This window comes from Rhinopithecus bieti, unplaced genomic scaffold (assembly GCF_001698545.2).
Source record: "Rhinopithecus bieti isolate Rb0 unplaced genomic scaffold, ASM169854v2 scaffold_18548, whole genome shotgun sequence".
In the NCBI taxonomy this organism is placed as follows: Eukaryota; Metazoa; Chordata; class Mammalia; order Primates; family Cercopithecidae; genus Rhinopithecus; species Rhinopithecus bieti.
Window position 1 is genome coordinate 2052791 of NW_016809526.1, and position 23100 is coordinate 2075890.

At 44.9% G+C, this 23100-nt stretch overlaps 1 protein-coding gene across 1 annotated transcript; it reads right to left on the bottom strand.

Annotated features, from left to right (window-relative positions):
* Window positions 1-4196: 4196 nt before the first annotated feature.
* On the bottom strand, window positions 4197-13602 carry GTF3C6 (general transcription factor IIIC subunit 6). The gene is made up of 6 exons (XM_017889663.1): window positions 13323-13602; window positions 12900-12980; window positions 11658-11721; window positions 11525-11569; window positions 9629-9742; window positions 4197-4560 (listed from the first exon to the last, which is right to left on the bottom strand). Exons 1-6 carry the CDS (start codon window positions 13374-13376, stop codon window positions 4280-4282), a joined length of 639 nt encoding a protein of 212 aa, XP_017745152.1. The 5' UTR covers window positions 13377-13602; the 3' UTR covers window positions 4197-4279.
* Window positions 13603-23100: the final 9498 nt, after the last annotated feature.

Here is a 23100-nt window from a genome sequence, read left to right on the forward strand (position 1 = left end):
CCGCACCTGGCCTACTTTTTAGTATTTGTCATGTTTTTTAAAATACATATGTATCAGGCCGGGTGCGGTGGCTTATGCCTGTAATCCCAGCACTTTGGGAGGCCAAGGCAGGTGGATCACTTGAGGTCAGGAGTTGGAGACCAGCCTGGCCAACATGGCAAAACCCTGTCTTTACTAAAAATATAAAAAATTAGCAAGGCGTGGTGGTTCACGCCTGTAATTCCAGCTACACGGGAGGCTGAGGCAGGAGAATTGCTTGAACCCAGGAGGCAGAGGTTGCACTGAGCTGAGATCGTGCCACTGCACTCCAGCCTGGGCGACAGAGTGAAGACTCAAAAAATAAAAAAATAAAATACATGTGTATCAATTAGTATTATGTTTGGCTATTACAGAGTGACCTAACAAAGAGAGCAGCTAATTTCCCTCTTTATGTAGAAGTCCAGAGGTAGAAAATGGCAATGCCTCAATGCCTTCTCTGCCTAAACATCAGCAATAGCTACAGGTTTGGAATGACATTCACAATCACAGGACCCCAGTAAGCCTTGTGGAACCCAACCTGGCACCCAGCTCACTTAGTATTCCAGGATACAGAACAAGGAACAGCACAGCAACACAGCAGCATGAGACTTATTTCTGCAGGAGTCTTTATTCCAGCCTCCCAAGTGTCAGCTGAGGGGTAAAGAAACTAGATCATTTTGGATGGGTGCAGAAGCCACGAGGCTTAGAAGCTTTATGCTCCAGAAAAACCAATCCCTGTTGAAACAGTACATGAGTGTTGCTTCCAGAAATATTTGCAATAAGGAACACCACACTTAAGGAATTCCAAAGCCCATGTTTTCCAGTGGGCATTTGTAGTACGTGTTAGTCTTCCTGGTCCAAACAGTTTACCAATAAGGTGTCTTTTTTTTTTTTTTGAGACAAGGTTCTGCCACAGCTGTAGTACAGTGGCATGGTGTGATCTCGGGTCACTGCAACCTCCACCTCCTAGGCTCAAGCAATCCTCTTGCCTCAGCCTCCTAAGTAACTGGGACTACAGGCACACACCACCATGCCCAGCTACTTTTTTTGTTTTTTATAGAGACAGGATTTTGCCATACCACTCAGGCTGGTCTCAAACTCCTGGATTCAAGTGATCCATCCATCTTGGCCTCCCAAAGTGCTGGGATTACAACTGTGAACCACCGCGCCCAGCTAAGGGCTCATTTTTAATCATAAACAATATTGCCTAATATTACAGCTGATACTCCATTATTACCTTGCCTAGTAGGTTTCCAGAGAAACAGTGCTGAAAGCCAAATTCAAGGTCATTTCACCAGGCAGAAAGAAAGGGTTTTATTAACCCTTTACTTATAGCAGTCCAGGGTAATCTCACAGTATCAAGACCCAGTCTTCTATATTGCTGCTCTGCCATTCATGGCTTCTATTTCCAAAGTTACTTTGAAGTCCAAGAATCCTGCTGGATGGAGCTCTAGCTACCACATCCATGTTCCAGCAGGAACAGAAGATAAGCCCACCTGCTTCCTCTTAAGCCTTTAAGGAAATGTCCCAGAAGCACCACTCAGCACCTGTTTTTTCTTCGTCGTCTTCTTTTCTCCATCACTCAGCACTTCTTATTCCATGTCAATGCCAGAACTTAGTCATATGACCACATGTATCTGCAAGGAAAGCTAGGCACACTGCTAACCTGAATAAATTCTGGGATTCTGATACAAAGCAAAAAAAGGAGAACAGATAATTGGGTCAGGCAATGAGCATTCTCTCCTATACATACATATAGGGGGAACAATAAGCTGTCAATAAAAACTGAGACTAAAAAAAGTCATAAATTCTTAGCTGGGCATGGTGGCACATGCCTGTAATCCCAGCTACTTGGGAGGCTGAGGCGTGAGAATCGCTTGAACCTGGGAGATGGAGGTTGTGAGCCAAGATCGTGCCACTGCACTCCAGCCTGGGCAACAAGAGTGACAGATTATCTCAAAAAAAGTAAAAAAATTAAAAAGTCATATAGACGTTGGGAAGATTATGCTTATAATCATCTGCTTATGATTTGAAAATGCTTTTTATCAAGGTAAGTCATTTTCCAATTAAATATAAAACTTTTGAAGAAAACATTCTTTGGGCCAGGCATGATGGCTCACACCTGTAATTATAGTACTTTGTCAAGGCAGGAGGATCACTTGAATTCACGAGTTTGAGACCAGCCTGGGCAACATGGCAAAACCCCATCTCTACAAAAAATACAAAAATAAGCTGGGTGTGGTCGCACACCCCTGTAGTCCCAGCTACTAGGGAGGCTGAGGTGGGAGGATGGCTTAAGCCCAGGAGGCAGAGGTTGCAGTGAGCCCAGATTGTGCCATTACACTAAAGCCTGGGTGATAGAGCCAGAACTTAATTTAAAAAAAAAAAAAAATTATTCATCCTAGAACATTAGCTCTCTAATCTGTTAAAATAGTTATATCTCCACCAATTGTGAGATGTAATTAACATGAGGTATGTAACTTACTGGGACTAGGTTAAACTACAGGAAATTGCTGTTTTTTGTAGTTGGAAACAATCAAATATTGGCAGTTTTACACAGCTCAACCTGTAACAAAGTNGGTGTTTTTTTTTTTTTTTTGAGATGGAGTCTCACTCTGTCACCCAGGCTGGAGTGCAATGGCGCGATCTCAGCTCACTGCAACCTCTGCCTCTCGGGTTCAAGCAATTCTCCTGCCTCGGCCTCCTGAATAGCTGGGATTACAGGTGTGCACCACCACACCTGGCTAATTTTTGTATTTTTAGTAGAGACAGGGTTTCACCATGTTGGCCAGGCTGGTCTCAAACTCCTGACCTTGTGATCCACCCGCCTCGGCCTCCCAATGTGCTGAGATTACAGGTGTAAGCCACTGCACCTGGCCAGAATTAATACTATACACCTTTGGCTGGATGCAGTGGTTCATGCCTGTAATCCCAGCACATCGAGAGGCCAAGACAGGAGGATCACTAAAGCCCAGGAGTTCAAGACCAGCCTGGGCAACATAATGAGATCCCATCTCTTAAAAAAAAATTTTAAAAAAAAACAATAGCCTGGCATGGTGGTGTGTGCCTGTAGTCTCACCTACTCAGGAGGCTGAGGTGGAGGATGGCTTGAGCCTGTGAGTCCCAGGCTGCAGTAAGCTGTGGTCACGCCACTGCACTCCAGCCTGGGTGACGGAGCGAGACCCTGTCTCAAAGAAAAAAAAAAAGTTATTGACCTTAAAATAGGGAGATTATCTAAGTGGGCCCAAAGTAATCAAGTAGACATTTAACAGTGGAAATGGAAGACAGAAAGGTAGGTCAGAGAGAGGGATGATGGAAGAAGTAACAGGAATGATTCAAAATGGGAGAGGGACTTCACCCACTATTGCAGGCTCTGAAGAAAAGGGGATCATGAGCCAAGGAACAAAGGCAGCCTTCAGAAGCTAGAAATGACCCTCAGCTAACGGACAACAAGGAAAGGAGACTTTGATCCTTTAACTGAAAAGCACTGAACTCTGCCAACAACTAAATAAACAAGGAAATGGATTTGCCCCCAGCCCAAAACCTCCATAAAGGAATGCGTTCCTGCCAGCACCTTGAATTTAGCCCAGGTAAGACCTGTGCCACACTTCTCACCTACAAAACTGTAAGATAGTACATTTGTGTTAAGTCACTGACTTTGTAGTAATTTTTAACAGCCTCCAAGGAAAACTTCATATACTTAATACAACTTTGAATTTAAAGGACTCAGTAGGGTCCCTAAAGTCATTTAAAAATATTTCATTTCACTTATTTTTTAAGACAGGGTGTCACTCAGGCGAGAGTACAGAGGCGCAAACACAGCTCACTGCAGCCTCGACTTCCCAATCCCAGGCCATCCTCCCAGGTCAGCTGCCCAGTAGCTGGTACCATAGGCGCACGACACTATGTCCAGCTAATTCTAAAAAAATTTTTATAGAGATGGGACCTCCCTGTGTTACCCAGATTGTCTCAAACTCCTAGGCTGCTCAAGTGATCCTCCCACCTCGGCTTCCCAAAGTGCTGAGATTACAGGTATGAACCACTGCACCCAGCCTAAACTGTATTTTAAAAATCCAATTCATGTCTGGTCCCAAATGATTCTGGTAAAATAAGTTGTGTTATGACTGGATATGTGTGTATAGCTGATAAAATACCAAAAAATGTTAAAAGACTGAAAGCTACACAGCAATTATTTTTATGTAAGAACTCTAAAAAGTTCTTGACAAGTTATTATGAGAAACTTTTCATCTAGGAGTGATTTCTAAGGCAGCATTTGAGTTTCCATAAAAACAGAACCTTCTGTCTCAGAAGGTATATCAATAAGAGGACCAGAATCTTCTATATCCAAGTGCATTGGTTTCTCCTGTTCACAACTCAGGTTTGAACTGTCGTTCATTTGAATCTCTTCCTCTTCCAATTCCAAAGATTTATCTGGGGCTGAAGCTACCACTTCTTCGTCTTCATTTTCATGTAGAAAGCTACAAATCATGTTGGGTCGATAGGAGAAATCATTATCCTTTATTTGCAGCCATTCCACCCCACCTAATTTGGAAGGGATGAGGAATAAACCAAAAAGAAACAAAAAATGAATTTTAGGGAAGTATATGTTTATTTATTTTAAATCTCTATCATATGAATACATGTCAAACTGAAAGCCCAACATAAATCAAGGAATATGGTGTCTGTAACTACTGATAAAATATACTTTCCATCTTCTCTAGAGACCTTGGAATGCCTATTAGGTAGGTACCATCAAAATCACTACAAGTTATCAACCTCAATTACTATTCCATGCCTTTTTCCAGAGTTCAGTTCTCAGATCATTGTGAAATATAATTTGAGCACTCTCTGCCATCTTATGCCTTCAAGAAAACTTACCACTACCCTACCAATTTTTTTTTTTTTTTTTTTAAGACAATAGGTCTCGGCCGGGCTTGTGGCTCAAGGCTACTAATTCCCAGGCACTTTTTGGAGCCGAGACGGGCGGATCACGGAGGTCAGGCGATCGAGGACCATCCTGGTACACGGTGAAACCCCGGTCTACTACTAAAAAAATACAAAAAATTAGCCGGGCGATGGTGGCGGCGCCTGTAGTCCCAAGGCTACTCCGGAGGGCTGAAGCCAGTGAGAATGATGTGAACCTGGGAGGCGGAGCTTGCAGTGAGCCGAGATCACGCCACTGCCTCCACGCGGGCGACAGGAGGCAAGAGGCTCCTTCCAAAAAAAAAAAAAAAAAAAAAGACAAAGTCTCGCTCTGTCACCCAAGCTGGAGTGCAGCCACAATCTTGGCTCACTGCAACCTCTGCCTCCCCAGTTCAAGCAATTCTCGTGCCTCAGCCCCCCAAGTAGCTGGGATTACAGGTGTGTGCCACCATGCCCGGCTAATTTTTTTTCAATAGAGACGGAATTTCACCATGTTGGCTAGGCTGGTCTTGAACTCCTAACCTCAAGCCATCCACCCGCCTCACCTCCCAAAGTGCTGGGATCACAGGCATGACCCACTGCACCTGGTTATTAGTCCTTTTTCTTCCAATTCAGTTTCAACTACAGATGTTCATATTTTTTTCCTGCAATAACATCATTCTCCTAGTCGGCCAGGCTCAAAATCTTAAAGCTATCCTTTATTCTGTTATTTAGCATAATACTTAAAATAGAATGAATTTGATGTTCACTCATATTCATTCGTGTCTGTTTCAATGTAATTTACTTTAGAATGCAAGTTCCTAGAAGGTAAGAGTCACACTTCCTCTCTGTTCTGTTTTGCCTCCAGCATGTAGCCGTGTTTGGTAGCCAGCCTACAAGATGGTCCCCAATGATCTTCACCTTCCGGGTATTCATGCCCCTGTGTAGTCCTGTCCCACACTGAATAGTGGAATGTGGAAATGACAAGACTGTCACTTCTTTTTTTTTTTAGACAGAGTCTCGCTTTGTCGCCCAGGCCGGAGTGCAATAGCATGATCTCGGCTCACTGCAACCTCTGCCTACTGCGTTCAAGCAATTCTCCCACCTCAGCCTCCCGAGTAGCTGGGATTACAGGCGCGTGCCACCACACCTGGCTAATTTTTTGTATTTTTAGTAGAGATGGGGGGTCTCACCATGTTGGCCAGGCTGGTCTTGAACTCCTGACCTCAAGTGATCTGCCTGCCTTGGCCTCCCAAAGTGCTGGGATTATAGGCGTGAGCCACTGTGCCCAGCCAAGACTGTGACTTCTAAGTCTAGTTCATAAAAGATACTGTGGCTTCTACCTTGTTTTCATGGAATACTTTATCTGAGAGAAGCCAGCTGCCGTATCAGGAGGACATTCAAACAGTCCTGTGAGAACAACATGGCAAGGAACTAAGGCCTCCTGCCAACAACCAAAATAAATTTACAAGCCATATGAATAAGCCATTTTACAATCAGATTTCCAGCATTAGTCAAGCCTTCAGATGACCGCAGCCCAGATAACATTTTGCCTGCAACGTTATCAGAGACCTGGAGCCAGAACCACCTACCTAAACTGCTCCCAAATTCCTGATTCACAGAAACTGTAAGATACTGGTTTTCTGTTGTTGTTTTAAGCTGTTAAGTTTAGGGGTAATTTGTTATGCAGCAGTAGATAACTAATGCAGACTCGAATTGTTGGTTGCTCATTTATTTGACTAAACAAAACACCCAAATATTCCCAAAGATCTGTCAGATTATTAAAGACTACGAAGAGGAAACTCGTAACTTCCTTTAATAAGAATATCCCAATGATAGCTAAGCTTATGATACATGTTAGCCTTTTAAGTTTATTCTAGAACCTAGTACCTCTTTCTTCCTATAATTATTACAAGGTGCCTAAAAAGGGGGATAGTTCAGGGATATACATAAGGGATATAAGAACAAGGGTTTATTATATAGTTGTATAGAGGTGATGTAATTAATTTTATAAGATCAACGTACCTTCAAATGTTTATCCCTTGTTAAGCTATAAATACTCATCATGAGAATCTTATTAGAGTTTCATATATGTTATTGAGCAGTGAACTTTTAAACCATCAAATTATTGTTTTTTCAACTCCACAAACATATATCTACTTCAGGTGAAAGAACCACTAGTCTAAAAGTCTCTAGTATGTGGTGACCAGCAAGTGAAGAAGAATAAGTGGATGCAAATTAAGAACTCATGCCTGTAATCCCAACACTTTGGGAGGCTGAGGCAGGAGGATCACTTGAGTCCAGGAGGTTGAGACCAGCTGGATAACATAGTAAGACCCTGTCTCTATTTAAAAAAAAAAAAAAAAAAGGTTGGGCGCAGTGGCTCACACCTGTAATCCCAGCACTTTGGGAAGCTGAGGTGGGCAGATCACCTGAGGTCAGAAGTTGGAGACCAGCCTGACCAATATGGAGAAACTCCATCTCTCTACTAAAAATGCAAAATTAGCTGGGCGTGGTGGTGCATGCCTGTAATCCCAGCTACTCAGGAGGCTGAGGCAGGAGAATCACTTGAACCTAGGAGGTGGAAGTTGCAGTGAGCTGAGATCGCACCACCCCACTCCAGCCTGGGCAACAACAGCGAAACTCGTCTCCAAAAAATAAAATAAGATAAAGAAACCCTGTCTCTACTGAAAATTAGCCAGGCGTGGTGGTGGGTACCTGTAATCCCAGCTACTCAGGAGGCTGAGGCAGGAGAATCACTTGAACCTGGGAGGCAGAGGTTGCAGTGAGCTGAGATCACACCACTGCACTCCAGCCTGGGGGATAGAGTAAGACTCTGTCTCCAGAAAAGAAAAAAAGAAAAACGCCAAAAGAAAAAGAAAGGCTGGGCACAGTGGTCTCTTCAGGAGTTCGAGACCAGCCTGGGCAACATGGCGAGACTCCATCTCTACTAAAAATACAAAGAAGGCCGGGTGCGGTAGCTCACTCCTATAATCCCAGCACTTTGGGAGGCTGAGGCAGGCAAATAACAAAGTCAGTTCTAGACCAGCCTGACCAACATGGTGAAACCCTGTCTCTACTAAAAATACAAAAATTAGCTGGGCATGGTGGCATGTGCCTGTAGTCTCAGCTACTCACAAGGCTGAGGCAGGAGAATTGCTTGAACCTGGAAGGTAGAGGCTGCAGTGAGCAGAGATCACGCCATTGCACTCCAGCCTGGGCGATGGAGTGAAACTCCATCTCAAAAAAAAGAAAAAAAAAACAAAAACAAAACAGCCAGGCATGGTGGAAATGCCTGTGGCCCCAACTACTGGGGAGGCTGAGGTAGGGGGATGGGGGCAGAGGTCACAGTCAGCCGACATCGCACCACCGCACTCCAGCCTAGGTGACAGAGTGAGACCCTGTCTCAAATAAAATAAAATAAAGTAATTAAATAATAATAATAATAAAAACTAGACTGATGACTAACAATTGTGGTCCTAGAGTCTCCCCCACTTTTAAAGCCAGCTTTTGGCCAGGGGCGGTGGCTCATGCCTGTAATCCCCAGCACTTTGGGAGGCCGAGGCAGGTTGATCATCTGAAGTCAGGAGTTCAAGACCAGCCTGGCCAACATGGTGAAACCCTGTCTCTAATAAAAATACAAAAATCATACAGGTGTAATGGTGCATGCCTGTAATCCCAGCTACCTGTAATCCCAGCTACTCGGGAGGCTGAGGCAGGAGAATCGCTTGCATCCAGGAGGCGGAGGTTGCAGTGAGCCAAGATGGCTCCACTGTACTCTAGCCTGAGTGACAGAAAGAGACTGTCTTTAAAAAAAAAAAAAAAGCCAGCTTTTTCCAGCTGTGAGCCTGTTGAAAGCTGCTGCAACTGCCAAAAGTTTCCAAGGGATTTCACCTTGGGAATTGAGAACTATTGTGATCGTATCCACTTTGCTTACAAGGAAGTTTTTTCCCCCCACACATCAGACAGGTAATATGCTGACATCATAACAAGGTTTGAGGGAGGCACATCTTATACATGAATGTAAAAACATAATCATCATGCTTATGAACTACAAAAGGTACAAGGAAGTTTTAATTAAAGAGGGGAGAGGGGAAGGAGAAGAGAGAGAGAGAAGCACTACTGAATTCCCTAGGGCTTAGATATCAAGTTTCTTTAAAAACTCCTCAGTCATTTCCAATGCCAAGCAGATAAAAGATGTCTACGTCCCCAGTGCCCTCAGCTATACGAGCGTTCAACTGCATTTTAACTCTATGCTTGGTACTGTACATGGAGCACCCTCCATTTTAATATATTAAACATATTATGAGGCCAGGCACAGTGGCTCACACCTGTAATTCAAGCACTTTGTAGGCCAGGGTAGGTGGATCACTTGAGGTCAGGAGTTTGAGACCAGCCTGGCCAACATGGTAAAATCTGGTCTCTACTAAAAAAATTAGCCAGGCGTGGTGGTGGGTGCCTGTCATCCCTGTTGCTCAGGAGGCTGGGGCAAGAGAATTGCTTGAGCCCGGGAGGCAGAGGTTGCAGTGAGCTGAGATTGTGCCAGTGCACTCCAGCCTGAGTGACAGAGCAAGACTCTGTCTGAAAAAAACAAACAAAAAATCACGTATAGTTATTACTAAAAAGTACAAGGAGTGTCCTGGCATCAAAGTGGCCACTGTCAAAGCCAGTACTGGATCACCTGTTTTCAGAGAATAAGGGAACTAACCTATGTTTTCTTCTCCTTCCTTCTTCTCTGTCAGAAGAGTTCTTGTCATGCTGAGCTTCTTCATTGTATGACATTTATATTTTAGCACTGTTTTATTACTGCCTTCTGTATCAGCTAGAACAGAAATGAACTCCATTATTATACTGCTTGTGCTATCAAATAAAACAAAGATAAAGCCTTAATCATTCCAGTATAGGGAGTCAGATTAAACTACTTCCTGTCAAGACAGTGTAATAAATTCAAGGTATAACTCATCCCTCCTGCTCCAAGCATAGAAAAATAACAGATAAAATACATTAACAGGCCAGGCACAGTGGCTCATGCCTGTAATCCCTGCACTTTGGGAGGCCAAGGCAGGTGGTTCACCTGAGGTCAGAAGTTCCGAGACCAGCCTGGCCAACATGATGAAACCCCGTTTCTACTTAAAAGTTCAAAAAATTAGCTGGGCATGGTGGCACATGCCTGTAATCCCAGGTACTTGGGCGGCTGAAACAGGAGAATTGCTTGAACCCGGGAGGTGGAGGTTGCAGTGAGCAGAGATTGCACCACTGCACTCCAGCCTAGGCAACAAGAGCAAAACTGTCTCAAAAAAAAAAAATTACATTAACAATTGAAAGTACAACTGGATTCAAAAGTAACAAACATCTTCAGAGGTCAGAAACACAAAGTTATGAGTGAGATTAAACCCATAGGTCTAACAGGCTTCATCCTGGAAGTAGAAACTGGGGCCAGGAATTTTACCCTATAGCGTATTGGGATCCAAAATTCTACCACTCAAATGAAGGACCAAAGTCAGACTTACTACCTGAAGCCAAAGTTTGGAGTAGGGACATTCTCAATCATGACAGGCCGAGAAAAAAAACTGCTGCCAACCTGCTGCCTGGAGTTGAAACTTTCAGAAAACTCTGTGCCTAGGCAGAAGGGAAGATGAGGCCCTTCAGCCAAGGATACGAAGCACAGACACTTCCATACATTGCTACTGTGAGTGTAAATTGATACCACACTTTAGAAAGTAGGCTGCTCTGCCTGTGAAGTAGCCCTTCTTTTATTCCTTGGCCAGGAGCAGTGGCTCACGCCTGTAATGCTTTTGAGAGGATCCCTTTGAGAGGCCGAGGCAGGCAGGTCACTTGAGGTCAGGAGTTTGAGACCAGCCTGGCCAACATGGTGAAACCCCATCTCTACCAAAAATACAAAAATTACCTGGGCGTGGTGACAGGTGCCTGTAATCCCAGCTACTCAGGAGGCTGAGGCAGGAGAATTGCTTGAACCTGGGAGGTGGAGGTTGCAGTGAGCCGAGATCATGCCACTGCACTCTAGCCTGGGTGACAGTGAGACTATGTCTCCAAAAAAAAAAAAAAAATTCAGGAGAGTGATGATCTCTGAAGACAGAGGGAAAGAAATAAGTTTGGAAACGGGGATAGAAGGACTTTAAATGTATCTGGAATGGGTTTGTTTGTTTTTGAGACACAGTCTAGCTCTGTTGCCCAGGCTGGAGTGCAGTGGTACGATATCAGTTCACTGCAACCTCCATCTCCCCAGTTCAAGCAATTCTCATGCCTCAGTCTCCCAAGTAGCTGGAAGGCACATGCCACCATACACAGCTAATTTTTGTATTTTTAGTAGAAATGGGGTTTTGCCATGTTGGCCAGGCTGGTCTTGAACTCCTGGCCTCAAGTGATCTGCCTCCCTTGGCCTCCCAAAGTGCTGGGATTACAGGATTAAGACAGCTGGCCCAGCCTGGCATGTTTTTTTAAAACTATAATCTGAGTCACATTTGGGAAAATGGTAGGATATGATACAGCTAGACAATGGATACATGAGATATTTAATGTTTATTATGCTTAAGTATGATTGAAATAGTTCATATTAAAAAGGGCTGGGCCAGCAATCACTTACCATGTTCAACATTTTCTTCAAATATAACACAAGTCCCAAGAGTGTCTGCAGAAAAATACAAATTGTTGAGAAGAGCTACCATCTCTGAAAGGTCCATATCAGAAAGAGTTCCATCTATCTGACATCCTCCTACCTTCATACTCCCCAGCAAAGACACAGCTGTCCACTTGCAGAATGGGCCTCTCAGTGTCAATGCCCTACAACAGAATAAAGGATCATAAAAAAAAACATGATTAGAAAAAGGCTTCAACATTGTAACCTTGCTACCAAGGAAACTAATCTCCAAAACTGGGGAAACTCTAGAGCATCTTGTCCTACCAAGTACAGGATAAACTACAACTGCTCTGATCACAGCAGCTACAACTTGAAGACTACTTAATTCATACTCAAGTAACAAGGTCTATTTCAATCAGCATCTTCTTCAAGAGTAAGCTAAGAACAGAGGAAGTTTTGTCAACAGGAGTGCAAAGAGTCTATCTATCTATCTGTCATCTATCTATTTTTTGAGACAGTGTCTAGCTCTGTCACTCAGGCTGGAATGCAGTGGCATGATCATGGCTCACTGCAGCCTTGACCACGAGGGTTCAGGCAATCCTCCCACCCTAGCCTCCTGAGCAGCAGGGACCACAGGAGCATGCCACCATGCCCAGCTAATTTATTATTTTTTTTTATTTTTATTTTTTGAGATGGAGTTTTGCCCTTTGTTGCCCAGGCTGGAGTGCAGTGGCACGATTTCGGTCACTGCAACCTCCGCCTCCGGGGATCACGCGATTCTCCTCTCTCAACCTCCCGAGTAGCTGGAATTACAGGCGTCCACCACCATCCCCGGCTAATTTTTGTATTTTAGTAGAGATGGAGTTTCACCATGTTGGCCAGGCTGGTCTCCAACTCCTGACCTCGTGATCAACCCACCTCGGCCTCCCAAACTGTTGGGATTACAGGCGTGAGCCACTGCACCCAGCCATTTATTATTATTATTATTATTGTAGAGAGGGGGTCTCACTATGTTGCCCAGGATGGTCTCCAATTCCTGGGCTCAAGTGATCCTCCCACCTCTGCTGAGATTATAGGAATATATGTACTGTTCCATATCACAATATTACTTCCTCCAAATCTGTAACTTTCTCTTCAGCCACACATTCAAACAAACAAGCAAAGTTAGCCATTTTCTCCTATCTGCTCCCATAGTTCCCCTGTACTTCTACATTATACTTAATTATACACTAATTAATTATACTTAGTGTACTTCTTATCCTTAGAGTTCACTGCTTTGTAAGGCGAAATAAATATATCAATACTTGTGGACAGGTATTTCACCATTCTTGTTTTACATTTAAGAAACTCTAGAACAATCCCCCAAGTCTAGAAAACTCACCAAAACCTTGCATTTATTTTCACATTTTGAGAGAAAGTCTGAATCAATAATTCCTGATAATTCCACCAGAACCAACTGCTCCTGGTGAAAGAAAGAGGGGTTAACATGCTAGCACGCGAGCGGGCAAGAGGGAGCAATTAGCAAAAGAAGCCAAAAATCCATTTGTGAAAACCGGACCCCGTTTTCAGCAAGAGGAAACGACGCTACCTAAGGTAACTTCCCGGTACTTCCCATCCTAAGTCCGGGGTGACGATTAGGGCTGAGGTCCCAAGCTGCCCGGCTCCGCGTGCCCAGCAGCAAGAAGCCGGTGAGGAGCGTCGGGGCCTCCCTCCCGCCCGCAGCTCCCCGACTCCCTTCCCCACACACGGCCAGCACAGGTATCACCGCCACTGCGGTGCAGGCTTTCGGCGTAGCGCTTACTACCTCCTCTTCCTCCTCTTCTCCGTCCTCCAGACCCCGCTCGTCGACCGCCGCCATGGTCCCTTGGCGCCTCGCCTCCTAGTCAGTGGCCACGCCCGCCCGGAGCCGCCATCTTGAGTGCGGGCAGCAGCTCCTACGCGGAGCAGCTCACTGGGTTCCTGCCACTCCGCTCATCGCCGCGCAAACCGCTCCTGCCAGAACTCAAGATGTCGGCTTCCGGTGGGCGGGTGGCTACGGGCGTCGAGAGCGCTGGTGCTCGCGTGGAGACTCGCCACGGCCCACTCTTTGCTCAGTGACTGAAAGCAGGGGCGGGGGCTAGGCGGCCGTAGGCAGCGGAGCCCTCTCGGTCACGCAAGACAGGCCCTGCGATCTAGGGAGTCGCCGGGCTCCCGGCCCCGCTGGCGGGGAGGACTGGCAAGGCACAGGGGATAAAGGTGAAAGCAAGAAAACCATGGTTTCAGGCGGATTATGGACAGAAAGGCCTTGTGTTGACCCGAGCACATTTCTTGGAAAGAAATTATTAATATTGTGTGAGCGCTCATCCTCAATTCAGCGTCCCCCAAGCCAAGTTAAAGGCACATTCAGTTTAACACTAATGAGTGCCTACACGGTAAAAAGCACTGCACCAGGAGCTATGAAAAATAGAAAGTGGGCTTAAGTTTCAGGCCTGCAGGAGTATAGGATCTGTGAGAGGTATATAAATGGACCCAAGCAAGTGCTGTAGAGATACACATTGTTATAGGAATACAGAGACCTGGGCAAGAGAAGTTTGAACAGAATTTTCTTAAAGTATCCCATAGATGTTTCTGATTATGAAAGAAATGGTCTTCGAAAGAAATGGTCTTTGAGGCCGGGCGCGGTGGCTCAAACCTGTAATCCCAGCACTTTGGGAGGCCGAGAGGGGAGGATCACGAGGTCAGGAGGTCGAGACCATCCTGGCTAACACGGTGAAACCCCGTCTCTACTAAAAAAAAAATACAAAAAAAAACTTGCCGGGCGAGGTGGCGGGCGCCTGTAGTCCCAGCTACTCGGGAGGCTGAGGCAGGAGAATGGCGTAAACCCCGGAGGTGGAGCTTGCAGTGAGCTGAGATCCGGCCACTGCACTCCAGCCTGGGCGACAGAGCGAGACTCCGTCTAAAAAAAAAAAGAAAAGAAATGGTCTTTGAACTTGCAATAGCATGATCTAGCGGTTAAGATCATGAGCTTTGGATGTTTATTTATTTATTTAGAGATGGACTTTTGCTCTTGTTGCCCAGGCTGGAGTGCAATAGTGTGATCTCGACTCACTGCAACCTCCACTTCCCAGGTTCAAGCGATTCTCCTGCCTCAGCCTCCTGAGTAGCTGCGATTATAGGCATGAGCCACCACGCCCGGCTAATTCTGTTATTTTTATTAGAGACGGGGTTTCTCCATGTTGGTCAGGCTGGTCTCGAACTCCCGACCTCCCAAAATGCTGGGATTACAGGCATGAGCCACCGCACCCAACCTGAGCTTTGGATTTTAATACCTGTCACGTTCTACTGCATTAACAGCAAGGCTTTGGGCAGATTGGTTATTGTGAGGATTAAATGAGACAATACATATAAAATAAATTTAGCCCAGTATTCAGCACATAGTAAGCATTTAAAGTGCATTTAATCTATTATTAGTAGTAATATATAAATTTTTTAGTATACTGCTCTCTTTTTCTTTCTTTTATTCTTTGTTTCTTTCTCTTTCTCTCTTTCTTTCCTTTCTTTTTTGTGACAGGGTCTGGCTCTGTCGCCCAGCCTGGAGTGCAGTGGCGCCATCGTAGCTCCGTGTACCCTCAAACTCCCGGGCTCAAAGGGAGCCTCCTACCTCTGCTTCCTAACTGGGACTACAGGTGCACGCCACAGCGCCTGTCTTTACAAAATGGTTGTATGAGTGTGCCATAACTTGATCCTCTATTTTTTAACACATAGGTTATTTACAATTTGTGGATATTGTAAATAACATTGTAGTAAACACTCTTGTGTGTATATTTTTGTCCAGTTGCCTAATTAAATGTATAGGATTTCATAGCTTAAAAAAGTAGAAGGAACACTGAACCTGTTAGAAGTACATTTGAATTCTAGCTCTGAAGCTTAATAATTGTGAACTTTTCCAACCTCAGTTTTCTTTCTTCTTTCTTTTTTTGAGATGGAGTCTTGCTCAGTCGCCCAGACTGGAGTGCGGTGGTGCGATCTCGGCTCACTGCAAGCTCCGCCTCCCGGGTTCAAGCCATTCTCCTGCCTCAGCCTCCCGAGTAGCTGGGACTGCAGGCGCCCGCCACTGTGCCCGGCTAGTTTTTTTGTATTTTTAGTAGAGACGGGGGTTCACCGTGTTAGCCAGGATGGTCTCGATCTCCTGACCTCGTGATCCGCCCGTCTCCGCCTCCCAAAGTGCTGGGATTGCAGGAGTGAGCCACCGCGCCCGGCCATCAGTTTTCGTATTTATTATATGAGGATGAAAATAATTGTGCTTACACCAGGCGCGGTGGCTCAAGCCTGTAATCTCAGCACTTTGGGAGGCTGAGGCGGATGGATCACGAGGTAAGGAGATCGAGACCATCCTAGCTAACACGGTGAAAACCCGTCTTTACTAAAAATACAAACGAATTAGCCGGGCGTGGTGGTGGGCGCCTGTAATCCCAGCTACTCGGGAGGCTGAGGCAGGAGAATGGCGTGAACCTGGGAGGTGGAGCTTACAGTGAGCCAAGATCGCACCACTGCACTCCAGCCTGGGCGACAGAGCAAGACTCTGTCTCAAAAAATAATAATTATTATTATTATTATAATTATACTTACTGTGTCTTTTTTTCTTGGAAAGCAAAAATTCAATCGTATATCTAAAAATGCTTAGTAAATTGAAAATTTACATAAATTGTCAGATTTGAAGGGAGATGTGGGGAGGATAAGGAGGAGTGTACAATCCAAGCTGAGGGAACAGCAGAAGCAAAGGCTTGAGGAATGAAAATATGTGCGTTTTGGAAGGTTAGTGTGTTATAATTCAAGATGTCCCTTTAAAATAAACAAGCCTCTTACTTCTAGCAAAGGTTATTATTGTTTGGTATTTATGAAGTAATTATTTTTTTTTACTTTTAATGATTTACAAAAGAATACACAGTTGAAAGTGAGCCTTTTTGTTTTGGTTTTTGTTTTTTTGAGATGGAGTCTGGCTCTGTCACCTAGGCTGGAGTACAGTGGCAGGATCCTGGCTCACTGCAACTTCTGTCCCCTGGGTTCAAGCAATTCTTGTGCCTGAGCCATCCTAGTAGCTGGGATTACAGGTGTGCGATGCCACATCCGGCTAATTTTTGTATTTTTAGTAGAGACAGGGTTTCACCATGTTGGCCAGGCTGGCCTCGAACTCCTGACCTCAAGTGATCCACCTGCCTCGGCCTCCCAAAGTGCTGGGATTACAGGCATGAGCCACCTCACTCGGCCAGAAAGTGAGCCTTCTACCCCTGTCCCCCAACCATTTGTACTAGTTTCGTTTATATCCTTTCCAAGATATTCTGTGTGTTTACAAAAACACGTGTATATAAAATCTGTGAAATAATTTTTATTTATTTTTATTTTTTTGACAGAATGAGACAGTCTCATTCTGTCACTCAGGCTGGAGTGCAGTGGCACCATCTCGGCTCCTGCAACCTCTGCCTCCTGGGTTCAAGCAATTCTTTTGCCTCAGCCTCCCAAGTAGCTGGGACTACAGGCACCTGCCACTATGCCCAGCTAATTTTTGTGTTTTTATTAGAGACAGGGTTTCACCATATTGGCCAGGCTGGTCTTGAACTCCTGACCTCAAGTGATCCACCTTCCTCAGCCTCCCAAAGTGCTGGGATTACAGGCGTGAGCCCCCGCAGCCAACCAGTAATTTTAGTATTAGAATGTGGCACGCATACTGGAAAACCATTCCCTTGGAAGGAAGGAAGACATGATCTAGAGCTTGTACCCTGTGAAAATAAGCTTAAAGTTTGAAACATCTTTCAGACTCAAAACAGGAGCTTATTAGGCACAGTAAGCATCCATAGGCACCCATCAGCATCAGCTTTGAAAGAGGGAGACAAGCCTTTTGGTGATTGGGAGGAATTTCCACAATCTTAAAGTGGGACTCAATACAGTCTACTCTCAATGACTTACAATTCTTAAAAAGATTAAAAGCACTCGGGTGCAGTGGCTCAGGCCTATAATTCCAGAACTTTGGGAGGCTGAGGTGGGAGGACTGCTTGAGCCCAGGAGTATGAGACCAGCCTGGGCCATATAGTGAGACCTCATCTCTACAAGAAATTTAAAAAATTACCCAGGCATGGTGGCACATGTGTGTAGTTTCAGGTTTTTGGGGGGCTGAGGTGGGAGACTCGCTTGAGCCCAGGACCTCAAAGCTGCAATGAGTTGCAGTCATGCCACTTACTGCACTCTAGCCTGGATGACAGAGTAAGACCCTGTCTCAAGAAAGAGAAAACATTGTGCCAAGTGAAAGAAGTCAGACACAGAGTACCACATACTGAATGGTTCCATTTATATGAAATGTCCAGAATAGGCAAGCCTATAAAGAGAGATAGTAGGTTGGGCGTGGTGGCTCACTCCTATAATCCCAGCTCTTTGGGAGTCCAAGGTAGGTGTATCCCTTGAGGCCAGGAGTTTGAGACCAGCCTGGGCAACATAGGGAAATCCCATCTCTATCTTTGAAGAGAGAGAGAGATTAGTGGTTGCCAGGGCTTGGGAGGATGGCGGAATGAGGAGTGACTGCTACTGGATAAGGAGTTCCTTTTTTTTTTTTTTTTTAATGTAAAAGCAAGCTTATTAAGAAAGTAAAGGAGCCGGGCATGGTGGCTCACGCCTGTAATCCCAGTACTTTGGGAGGCCGAGGTGGTTGGATCACCTGAGGTTAGGAGTTTGAGACCAGCTGGCCAAAATGGCAAAACCCCGTCTCTATTAAAAATACAAAATTAGCTGGGGTGTTGGCGGGTGCCTGTAATCCCAGCTACTTGGGGATCTGAGGCGGGAGAATCGCTTGAACACAAGAGGCAGAGGTTGCAGTGAGCCAAGATCGCACCACTGCACTCCAGCCCTGGCGACAAGAGCGAAACACCGTCTCAAAATAACAGAAAGTAAAGGAATAAAGAATGACTACTCTCCATAGGCAGAGCGGCAGCTTGGGCTGCTCTACTGATAATACTTAAGTTCCTTTTTGACTATATGCTAAACAAGGGGTGGGTTATTTATGAGTTTTCCAGGAAAGGGGTGGGCAGTCCCCAGAATTGAGGGTTCCTCCCCCATTTAGACCACATAGGGTAATTTCTGGACGTTGCCATGGGATCTGTAAACTGTCATGGCACTGGTGGGGCTGTCTTTTAGCATGCTAATACGCTGTAATTAGCATATAATGAGCAAGGAGGATGACCAGAGGTCACTCTCATCACCATCTTGGTTTTGGTGGGTTTTGGCCAGCTTCTTTACTTCATCCTGTTTTATCGCAAGGTCTGTATGACCTGTATCTCGTGCTGACCTCCTGTCTCATCCTATGACTTAGAATGTCTAACCTCATGTGAATGCAGCCCAGTAGGTCTCAGTCTTATTTTACTCAGCCCCTGTTCAAAATGGAGTTGCTCTAGTTCAAATGCCTCTGACATATTCCCCTACCTTTTACAAGGGAACCCTTCATCCTAAGGGTTGTAGAGGGATGAAGATCCATTTTCTGCCACTTTTTCAGAATGAATATGGCAATTATATTCCTGCCTAACTATGAAGGTCTCTTGTATTCAGGGTAGAGAGGAACTCAGTCAGAAAGCGTCATTATGGCGAGGGCCACTCATAACTCTTGAGTTCTGACAAAAGGTGATATAGTTTCCAAATTCTGGAGAAAACAGGTACAGAGAAACTAATATGCTCCAAAGTTTGTTCACAGGAGTATACTTTACTCAATTTTTAAAAGCTGTACATAGCTCAAAGGAAAAGTTTTCTTGATTCCAAAGTCAGCCAATTGTGGTGCTTCAGACTATTTCCTTTGGGTTGGGGGTCTCCTCAGTTTAGTCCCTTCATGGTTCACCAGGAAGATGTTACTGGAAAGGGGTCCTGATCCAGACCCCAAGAGAGGCTTCCTGGACCTCACACAAGAAAGAAGTTGGGGAGAGTCCATAGAGAAAAGTGAAAGCAAGTTTATTAAGAAAGTAAAGGAATAAAGAAGGGCTACTCCATAGGCAGAGCAGCTAGGAGTTTCTTTCCGGGTGATGAAAATGTTCTGAAATTAATGGCAGTGGTTGCACAGCTCTGTTAATGTACCAAAAAAAAAAAAAAACCACCAAATATATATTTTAAAGGGTGATTTTATGATATATGAATTATATCTTGATAAAGCTGTTTTTTTTCTTTTGTTTTTTGTTTAAAAGAAAATAATAGAAACACTTAAACTGAACAGAGAAGAGGAAATTTGCTTGGGGTGATCAAGGAAAAATCTTTGAAAGCTAGATAACTATGGTGGCTGCATAGAAATGTAATTTGGCGCTGGATCCAAAAAAGATGGCTTAAGGACCCATGGCTGAGAGGAAGAAAAGTTGGAAAGGGTCAAGTGTTATTAGTTTGCTTTAACTGAACTTACTTTAAGCCTTGTCTACTGAAACTAAGGCTGCTGAGGCAGAAATAATTTGAAAAACATTTATTGGAAGCCAAATACGAGGATTGAACTGGGAAGACACACCAATAGAGTTAGGAGTGTTCTGAAGTCTGTTACAAGTTACTGGAACAGGCTTTTAAAAGGACGGCCTTTTTTAGGAGAAGGGAGAAGGAGAGGGAGGAAAGGAGAAGGGAGAAGTACTCCTTATACCAAAGTTATTGGAGAGTACATACAGTACAGAATTTACAGTCATTGGCTGCAGATTGCAACATGCAGGATAAAATGTCTGTGTCCAAGACAATCAGTAAAACTTTATGATCAGAAGTCAGTATCCTTTTCAGTGTCAGTAGGTTATGCATTAATCAGTATGTCAACAATTTGAAGAACTCACAGATTCTTTACTCAGGGATAGGATGTTGCCATGAGTCACAAGACCTCCCCAAGGCAAGTTAATTTGGAAGCCAGTTTACTTTAAAAGTAAACTACCAAGTGTGACATCTCGGTTATCAGCCTCAAGACAGTCTCAAAAGGTAACTATTATCAAGAATGACATTTAATGAATTATCGAGATTATTTAACAATTAACTAGCAGGGCACAACCCTCAGCCATGTTGGGGTAGGGTCCTGGGAAAGTTGGATCATGGGGAGGCCTGGAGTGAGCTAAAGGCTTGCGGTGGTTGCTTGTTACTGACTGATATGGAAAAATGTCTCTAATTTAACAACTGGTATGTTTTTATCAGTGCATACAAGCTAAATACCAGCCCTCATTAGTCAAACTTCCATTTTACACTTTGGGAAACTGACACTTAGAAAATTAGGAAACTTGGCCAGTAGCAGTGGCTCACGCTTGTAATCCCAGCACTTTGGGAGGCCGAGGTGGGTGGATCACAAGGTCAAGAGATCGAGAACTTGGTGTCCAACATGGTGAAATCCTATCTCTACTAAAAATACAAAAATTAGGCCGGGTGCAGTGGCTCATGCCTGTAATCCCAGCACTTTGGGAGGCTGAGGCGGGCGGATCACGAGGTCAGGAGATCAAGACCATCCTGGCTAACATGGTGAAACCCGTCTCTACTAAAAATACAGAAAATTAGCCTGGCGTGGTGGTGTGCGCCTGTAGTCCCAGCTGAGGCAGAAGAATGGCGTGAACCCGGGAGGCGGATCTTGTAGTGAGCTGAGATGGCACCACTGCACTCCAGCCTGGACTACAGAGCGAGACTCTGTCTCAAAAAAAAAAAATGCAGAAATTACCTGGGCATGGTGGCATGCGCCTGTAGTCCCAGGCGTGAGGCTGAGGCAGGAGAATCACTTGAATCCAGGAGGCGGAGGTTGTAGTGAGCCGAGAACGTGCCACTGCGCTCCAGCCTGGCAACAGAGCGAGATTCCATCTCAAAACGATGGAGGGGGAGGGGAGGGGAGGGGAAGGGAGAGGAAGGGAGAAAGAAAGGACGGAGAGAGAGAGAAAGAGAGAGAGAGAGAGAAAAGAAAGAAAGAAAATTAGGAAACTTATCTGACTTTCTACACTCTGTTGTCTTTTCTGGGAAAGCAGGAGAACTTTAACTGACCTGGTAGAGATGCCAATCTCTGCATCAGGCTAGTTAAGAGTCAACAGAATGAGATTGAGCATCCAGCCTTAACAGAGTTGAAGTGGTGTTAAAGAGCTAGGGAGCTGCACACCTGATTAAACTGGGTCAGCCACATCATTCTATGGTAAGACTTTAAAGACATTAGGATCAATAACCCTTGTTCTGTAAACATGTCCATTGCTATGTTCTTCATCTCTTTCTGCTTTGTTTTTCACTATATTTCCGGGGGTGTGAACTGCAACCACAAACTTTGATGTTTAAGAAAAACCATGTTTCCTTATTTTCCTTAAATTAAGCCTGACTCTGAGCCCCTGTCACGTCAAGCTGGCAGGAAAATTTAATCTCAGTCAATATCCTCTCCTTTACACCCCCAGACCAGGCATAGTATCTGAAGAGGCCTCTCCAGTCTTTAATCCATATTGGTTACTACTGAGATTCCCGTGGTTCTTGAAGCCACACAAACTCCTCAGTTTCAGGCACGATGTTTCAGTAAAGCATGGGAATCCCTGCTGTTTGAAAACCCTGAAATTTAGAGCAGGCCTTTCTGAGGCTAGACTTTTAGGTCTTGGCACTACTTCTGGGCACTGCTGGGAGAGAAGAGACACACCAGTCCTTTCCCAGCCTAAGGAAATCTCCATTTCCTCCTGCAGTTTTTATTTTTTGTTTTAGATACAGGGTCTCACTCTGTTGCTCAGGCTGTAGTGCAGTGGGATGATCACAGCACACTGAAACTCCTGGGCTCAAGCAGTCCTCCTGCCTCAGGCTCCCTAGTAGCTGGGACTACAGACATGCATCACCATGCCTGGCTAATTCTTCAGTTTTTTGTTTTGTTTTGTTTTGTTTAACTAATTTATTTATTTATTTATTTATTTTTTTGAGACAGAGTCTCGCTCTGTGGCCCAGGCTGGAGTGCAGTGGCCGGATCTCAGCTCACTGCAAGCTCCGCCTCCTGGGTTTACGCCATTCTCCTGCCTCAGCCTCCTGAGTTGCTGGGACTATAGGCACCCGCCACCTCGCCCGGCTAGTTTTTTGTATTTTTTTTAGTAGAGACGGGGTTTCACCGTGTTAGCTAGGATGGTCTCCATCTCCTGACCTCGTGATCCTCCCCTCTCGGCCTCCCAAAGTGCTGGGATTACAGGCTTGAGCCACCGCGCCCGGCCAATTTATTTATTTTGAAACAGAGTCTTGCTGTGTTACCCAGGCTGTAGTGAAGTGGCACAATCTCAACTGACTGCAACCTCTGCCTCCTGGGTTCAAGTGATTCTCCTGCCTCAGCTTCCCAAGTAGCTGGGATTACAGGCATCAGCCAACATGCCTGGCTAATTTTTGTATTTTTAATAGAGATGGGGTTTCACCATGTTAGCCAGCCTGGTTTCAAACTCCTGACCTCAAGTGATCCACCTGCCTCAGCCTCCCAAAGTGCTGGTATTATAGGCATGAACCACCACACCCGGCCAGCTTTCCATTCTTTTAAACATCACAGATAAAGAAATACAAATTGCCTACCTGCCTGCTTAGAAGGGATAAAGGGGAAAATGTAGGGCATTAGCATCTCCATAAATTATCCTGCCATATCTCTA

Coding starts and splice junctions, on each gene's coding strand:
- GTF3C6 (XM_017889663.1), bottom strand. CDS start 13,376: ATGGCGGCGGTCGACGAGCGGGGTCTGGAGGACGGAGAAGAGGAGGAA. Junction 11,570..11,657: donor CTTTGCTGGGGAGTATGAAG/GTAGGAGGATGT, acceptor ATTTTTCTGCAG/ACACTCTTGGGACTTGTGTT. Junction 9,743..11,524: donor TGAAGAAAATGTTGAACATG/GTAAGTGATTGC, acceptor TTTCTGTTCTAG/CTGATACAGAAGGCAGTAAT.